The sequence below is a fragment of the Nansenia antarctica genome (genome assembly GCF_963989245.1).
Source record: "Nansenia antarctica genome assembly, chromosome: 6".
Classification (NCBI taxonomy): Eukaryota; Metazoa; Chordata; class Actinopteri; order Argentiniformes; family Microstomatidae; genus Nansenia; species Nansenia antarctica.
Genome location: NC_137676.1, coordinates 37,015,550 through 37,023,048, shown reverse-complemented (window position 1 = coordinate 37,023,048; position 7,499 = coordinate 37,015,550). Strand labels below are relative to the sequence as shown.

Sequence of the window (7,499 nt, the reverse complement as noted above, 5' to 3'; positions counted from 1 at the left end):
CCTTCGGCATCTCCAACTGGTACCACAGCTGCACGGCAGCGGAGAGAAGCGATCTACAGAGAGTCGTGAGAACAGCACAGGGGATCACCGGCGCCACCCTCACCCTCCCCTCTCTCAAAACACGCTGTCTCAGGAGGGCCTCCAAGATCTCCAAGGACCCGACCCACCCTGGGCACGAACACTTTGTCAAGCTGCCCTCGAACAGGAGGTACAGGACCCCGGCCGCTAAGACAAACAGACTGAAGGACAGCTTCTACCACAGGGCCGTCAAGGCCCTGAACACAGAAAAGGCCTAAGTTCTGGGCCCAGGACAAGTCCGGACGGATTGTATGGCAGCTAGTGCTGAGGCACAAACATGTACATTTTCAAGCCTGCAAACTGTGACACTTTAAAAAAATGTGAAAAAATACTTTCTTGTGAAATATGACAACCCTAGTTGACTATCTGTGCAGTATAGTACAGTGGATTGTGTACATAGCCTCTATTGATGTAAACCAGCTCCTTACCTTCTTGTGATTTTATGCATCTATGCTTTTTCCAAAATGTGTTTCTTTTTCCTTTCTTAAACACCAGGGGAGCCTCCCCTCCCAAAATTTCGTTGTTTGGTACCTGTACTGTAACAATGACAAATAAAGTCTATCTATCTAAGCCACAGCATCAAGTCTGATGGCCACAGGGTGGTGCTAAATCCTATCAGGCTTACACTCTAAGAACAAAAGGTTCTACCAAGAAACCAACCAGTGTTCTTTTGGTGTCTCTATGGGAGAAGAACCCTTTGAAGAACTGTTTTGGGTTCCATGTAGAACCCTTTTGGGTTCCAAGTGTGTGGAAAGGCAGACAGTTCTACATGGAACCCAGAAGAGTTCTACATAGACATTGGAACCAAACAGTTATTCAAAGTGTTCTCCCACAGAAACCGGGCCGGCTGTGGCACAGGAGGTAGAGCTGGCGTCTAATAATCGTAAGATCGGCAGATCAACGGTTTGAACCCCGGCTGGCCACATGTCGAGGTGTCCTTGGGCAAGACACTGAACCCCAAAATTGCTCCTAATGAGCGAGTCTGCACCTTGCATGGTAGCTTGCCGCCATTGGTGTGTGAATGTGTGTGTGTGAATGGGTGAATGAGAGACCATTGTAAAGCTCTTTGGAATAAATCCAGACCAGTCAGTCCAGTCAGTCCACACAGACAGCTGAAGAAACCTTTTGGGTTCTAGCTCTTTTTTCTAAGAGTGTACTGCTATAGAGAACCATGACACTATGTTAGTACGAAGGTTACCCTTCACGCACATTAGTCTTTAATCTCTATCAAGTTTGCAAAGATATATGCCAAAATTATGTCAATTTGCCAACAAAAACAGCCATACCCAATAAGTTGTACCTATTTCATTTAACAGAAATGGCAAGTGTGCATACTGCCAGTAGAGTTAACAGCTTGGGCAGATAACAGCTTTGATGTTGCAGAAGATGTAGACAGATCTCACAGGGGTCATTTATCTTTCATGGGTTAATTCCACAAAATGTGTTTATGAATCAGCAAAAGCATTAAAGATGAAAGGTCCAGAAATGGCTGTGGTTATATTACACAATAACAAGTAACAACATGACATGACATAATAACCATATTTATGTAAATCTTCAAAAGGTTTAACCATAGGTTCCACCTAGAACCCAAACGGCTTCTTTAGCTGTCCCTGTAGTAGAACTCTTTGAAGAACCATTTTAGTGCTGTAGAACCATCTCTGTGGAAACGGTTCTGCATGGCACCAAAAACGGTTCTTCAAAGGGTTCTCCTATAAGAGTGTTGGTATGTTTGCTAGTGACAGTATCTTCATATCAGCAAAAGATAGATAGAAAGAGGAAGAGGAAGAGGAAGAGGAAGAGGAAGAGGGCGGAGGAAGCAATGCAGTTTCAGATCATCTGAGTTTCACTGAGTCAGTTAGTCAGTCCGGTTAAACCGTTAAAGTGTAGTGCCGGAGGAAAAAGGAAAGACGTAGGCAACGTAATGATAACGGTTTAATCAAAATAACAACTTGTACTCTCCGTACAGGACCAGGAAATCGATCACCAAAACTCTTGTGTCTAAACAGGAAGTTGCAACGTTAATAATCCTCCCCCCTGCCCCTAGTGCCAGAACTGGTTCCCTCCCACTACACAACCAACAGTAAGAGGAGAACATGAACCCATAATGTAGTCACTACACCAGCCCCCCCAGTGTTCACCTCAATATTGGAAATCCTCACGGCGAGGAGGGCGTATGGCCCGGCCCCTACGATCGTAGGTAAAGTCAGGAGGTGCGGGAGGAGGTGTGACATCGCCCATCACGTCCTCCTGCAGGGAAGGACGGGGGGCAGTGACGACCGGGGGCTCGCGAGCTGCGGGGGGTTGTCGGGGTCGGAGGGGGGAATGGCCAGGGCGCTGCAGGGGAGGTAGGACTGGAGGCCGGCCTCTGCGCGGTGGCAGGGCCAAGTCCAGGGGCAGTTCAAGGTCCAAGTGGGCCGGTTTGAGGCGATCAACGGACACACACTCAGGCCTACCCCCCATGTCAACCATGAAGTTCTTGGCTCCGGCCTCGATGACACGGAAAGGCCCGTCATAAGGAGGACGTAGTGGAGTCCTGTGGCCATCATGACGAATGAAAACGAACCTCGCTGAGTGCAGCTCCGGGGGCACCCTCGAAGTAGGGACACCATGCTGCGTAGTCGGGACCGGGACGAAGGTCCTGGCGCTGTCCAGCAGGGAGGCGCGCTGAGCGGCGGCGGACCAGGGCTCCGTTGACTTGGGAATGAAGTCACCGGGGACCCGCAGCGGCTGTCCAAACACCAGCTCAGCGGACGACGACTGGAGGTCCTCCTTAGGCGCTGTCCTGAGCCCCAGCATGACCCACGGCAGCTTGTCAAGCCAGTTGCTGTCCGTGAGGCTGGCTCGAAGGGCGGCCTTCATGGATCGATGGAAACGCTCACAGAGCCCGTTCGCCTGCGGGTGATAGGCGGTTGTGCGGTGGAGCTTGACCCCCAGATTCTCCGCCACCGCTGCCCACAGCTCTGAAGTAAACTGTGAGCCACGGTCAGAGGAGAGATCAGCAGGGGTGCCGTAGCGGGAGACCCACACCGCGATGAACGCCCGGGCCAGGTCGGGGGCTGTCGTTGAGGAGAGCGGAACTGCCTCCGGCCAGCGAGTCGTCCCGTCCACCATGGTAAAGAGATAGGTGTATCCGTGCGAGGGGGCAGCGGCCCTACCAGGTCCACGTTTACATGATCGAACCTCCGCTCAGGCACAGAGAACTGCTCCAGGGGGGCCTTGACGTGTCGATGCACCTTGGCGCGCTGGCAGGCGATGCACGTGTCTACCCAGGCCCTCACATCCCTCTTGAGCCCATGCCAGACGAATTTCTCTGACACCAGCCGTGAGGACGGTTTCCTACCAGGGTGAGACAAGCCGTGTATCGCCTCGAAGGCGGGGCGCCTCCAGTTGGCGGGGACCACCGGTCGTGGCCGACCCATGGAGACGTCGCACAGGAGCGTGGCCCCTGCGTCACCGAAAACCACCTCTTCTAGGCGCAGTCCTGTGTCCGACAACTTGAGAGCCTGGACGGCGGGGTCGGCGGCCTGGTCTGCAGCCATGCGCGCGTAGTCCAAACCCAGTTGGACCGCACCAACCACCGCCCTGGAGAGACAATCCGCGACCTGGTTGGACTTCCCAGCAACGTGCTGGATGTCTGTGGTGAACTCGGATATGTAGGCGAGCTGGCGCTGTTGGCGGTCGGACCACGGCTCCGCCACCTTGGACATGGCGTGCGTGAGTGGCTTGTGGTCCACGTAGGCCGTAAACTCGCGGCCCTCCAGTAAAAAACGGAAGTGTCTGACAGCAAGCCACAGCCCGAGGAGCTCCCTGTCGAATGTGCTGTACCTTTGCTCTCTGGGAGACAGCTGGCGGCTGAAGAATGCAAGAGGCTGCCAGGCGTCCCCAACCCACTGTTCGTACACCGCTCCCACAGCAAAGTCAGAGGCGTCCGTGGTGAGAGCAGTGGGTGCCGAGGGCGAGGGGTGGGCCAACATGGCAGCGCGGGCCAGGGCCGCCTTGGTGTCCTGAAAGGCTTTGACACGCTCCGCCGTCCAGTCCACCGGCTGCTTCAGAGTCTTGCCCTTCTGGGCATCGTACAGAGGCCGCAGGATGTGAGCGATGTGGTGGAGGAAGCGATAGTAGAAGGTTACCATCCCGATGAACCCCTTGAGCTCGCTGATTGTGCTGGGGCGCGGGAAAGCAGCGACAGCTTCCACCTTCGAGGGGAGGGGGGTCACCCCCTCTGCGGAGACCCGGTGCCCGAGAAAGTCGATGGTGTTCCGTCCGAACTCACACTTCGCCGGATTGACAATCAGCCCATGTTGGCTGAGCCGTGTGAAAAGGGCCCGGAGGTGGGACAGGTGCTCCTCCTCCGTGGTGCTTGCGACGAGGATGTCATCCAAGTAGACGAAGAGGAATGGTAGGTCCCGGAGCACCGAGTGCATGAGGCGTTGGAAGGTCTGCGCCGCGTTCTTCAGGCCGAACGGCATCCGCAGAAACTCGAAGAGTCCAAATGGCGTGATTACGGCCGTCTTAGGGACGTCCTCGGGGTGCACCGGCACCTGATGGTACCCCCGTACCAGGTCCACTTTGGAGAAGAAGCGTTTGCCTGCCAGGTTCGCTGAAAAGTCCTGGACATGTGGGACCGGGTAGCGGTCAGGCTTGGACGCGTCGTTGAGGCGGCGGTAGTCCCCACATGGGCGCCACCCGCCGTCTGACTTAGGGACGATGTGCAGGGGAGACGCCCAGGGGCTGCTCGAGCGCCGAACGATGCCCACCTGCTCCATATGCGCAAACTCCGCCCTGGCGATGGCCAGCTTCTCCGGGTTGAGGCGCCTGGCCCTGGCGTGGAGGGGAGGCCCCTCGGTCTCGATGTGGTGCTCCACTCCGTGTTTCACCGTGGGCGCGGAGAAGGTGGGCTTGGTAAGGTCGGGGAATTCGGCGAGCAGCCGAAGGTACTGGTCACTTTCGGCGAGCGTATTGGACCACCCGCTGTAGACCGCCTCCCCCTGCGTACAGGCGAAGGAAGCGAAAGTCTGTGAGTTGACCAGGCGCCTGTTCCCCACGTCCACCAACAGGTTGTGGGCGCACAGAAAATCCGCACCAAGGAGGGGAAATGTGACAGCCGCTATGACAAAATCCCACGAAAAGCATTGCCCTCCGAAGCACACGTCCACCGCCCTAGTGCCATAAGAGCAGATAGGTGTGCCGTCCGCGCCTGCCAACTGCGGACCACGCTCCTCCTTCGCCACATCCGATCTCTCTGCCGGAATGATGCTCCACTGGGCACCTGTGTCACAAAGGAAACTGCGACCAGAGGCGGTGTCTTGTATGAAGAGCAGCCTGTTGGTGACGCCAGCGCTCAGGGCCACTACTGAGTGCCGGCCCCGCCGTTTCCCGTCGGTCCGAAGGTGCAGGGTGAGCGGCACCGTTTGGCCTTGGCGCCAAAAGTGGCGTGGTAGAAACAATGGCCCGCAGCGTTACCCTGCTGGCCAGAAGGTCTGGCGTCATCCTTCGCTCTCCTGCGACGGTCGGGTGGCGGGGCGGCCGCGGGAGCGAGCAGGTCGGGGGACCGTTGAGGCATGGCCAAGACGAACCGGTCCGCCTCCCTGGCCAGGGCGCGGGGCTCCATGATGGCGGTGTTGGCCAGCGCCATCCTAACTTGAGCTGGCAATGTGCGCATGAACAGCTCTGTGAAGAGGATCATGGGGTCTTCTGTACCGAGCAGGTTTAGCATCCTCTCCATGCGCGCAGAAGGCCTCTCGTCACCCAAGTCCGACATGGCAAATAGGCGACGCACCCTCTCCGCAGTGGACAGTTCAAATGTCTCTAGAAGCAGGGCCTTGAGGCGCTCATATTTGTTCGTCGTCGGGGGAGCAGACAAAAAACCTACCACTCGAGCTGCGGTGGAGCTGCCCAACATTGCCACAGCATGGTTGTACCGGTCGTCGTCGTCATCGATGTCACTTTTGTTAAAATGTGCCTCTACAATAGCAAACCATGCAGCAGGCGTTGAGTCCCAGAACTGTGGTAGCTTGAGAGTGGGAGTGTGCGCACCACGCGTTACCCTGACAGGGGATGGTGATGGCTGCCGCTGGTTTGAACGTCTTCCTCGCCCGGACATTTTGCAGGATTGTAATGTTCGCTCGCTGGTTTTTGTACACAATTACGTTAACAAAAATCCACGTCGGGGTCACCAGTGTAGTGCCGGAGGAAAAAGGAAAGACGTAGGCAACGTAATGATAACGGTTTAATCAAAATAACAACTTGTACTCTCCGTACAGGACCAGGAAATCGATCACCAAAACTCTTGTGTCTAAACAGGAAGTTGCAACGTTAATAATCCTCCCCTCTGCCCCTAGTGCCAGAACTGGTTCCCTCCCACTACACAACCAACAGTAAGAGGAGAACATGAACCCATAATGTAGTCACTACACCAGCATTATTAGGAAGATCATGGTGAACACTTTGAGTAGTGCAACCATCTGAAAACAGAGGAATGTAAACCTGACACATAAGTCATGGATGTGAAACAAAACACTATACCTGAGGTTTAGGCCTACTATTTCCTCATCATCAACATACTGAATACAAGCTACTCTTTGCACCAAAAGACGGAATCACAGTCCTAGTTTGATTGATTTGATTTAACATTGAAATTCAATTAATGTCATTATAAGACCTATAGCCTATATGACTTGTTACGTAACCAGATGTATACAGTATTGCCCTGGACAGAACTTAATTAGATCATTGGTAAACCTCTCAGCATATGGCAACAAAGCCGACAGCAGCCTAATCCTGTTCACCAGAACTAGTCAAGCTACAGGTTACATCTTAGAAACATACTTGGATATGGATATGTATCCGTAATTGTTACTCGTAGGCGGTGCAGGGTAAACTCAATATTCGCTGTGGGTTGGATCAAGGCGTGTCCCGCTCGGCATTTATATAATGGTGACTCTGATAGGCTTGGGGATTCGAGCCTTGAAGTCGCGCCACTGTATTCTCTACTACAGAGTCACCGGCAGTCACAGCGCCAGCACTATGGCAGAACATTGCGTTGAACAAGTGGTATTTAACAAACCAAAGGTAGGTTATATTTTTTATATGATGATGATGTATCAGATCAAAGCGAAACTTCGTTAATTATTTAGCGTAGGCAGTAGGCCTATATGCATCGCGTCCTTCTCAGCTATAACATACTTTATTATATTAAAGATACTTTCTACAATAAGCAAGGTGCTTTCCTTTTTATATTGCGAAATCAAGGAAGCACGTGGCTGTTCGCTTCCCTGGTAGAATACTATAGCAGTTCTTTAGTGCTGTCGGTGCGTAATAGAGAGGCTGTACTTGCAGCGCAAAATCTCGAGAAATGTGCGCCTAAAGGAGACTGATACAAACATAACTGTTAATGAATGAATGAATGAATGAATGAA

At 53.5% G+C, this 7,499-nt stretch overlaps 1 protein-coding gene across 1 annotated transcript in view; it reads left to right on the top strand.

The window, feature by feature from the left end:
• Positions 1–7,052: 7,052 nt before the first annotated feature.
• The window catches only part of ada (adenosine deaminase), a 13,093-nt gene continuing 12,646 nt past the window's right edge, over positions 7,053–7,499 (top strand). The window contains exon 1 of the mRNA XM_080533846.1: positions 7,053–7,152. Within this exon, the coding sequence (XP_080389972.1) occupies positions 7,108–7,152 (45 nt within the window). The 5' untranslated portion in view covers positions 7,053–7,107. The remainder of the gene's footprint in view (positions 7,153–7,499) is intronic.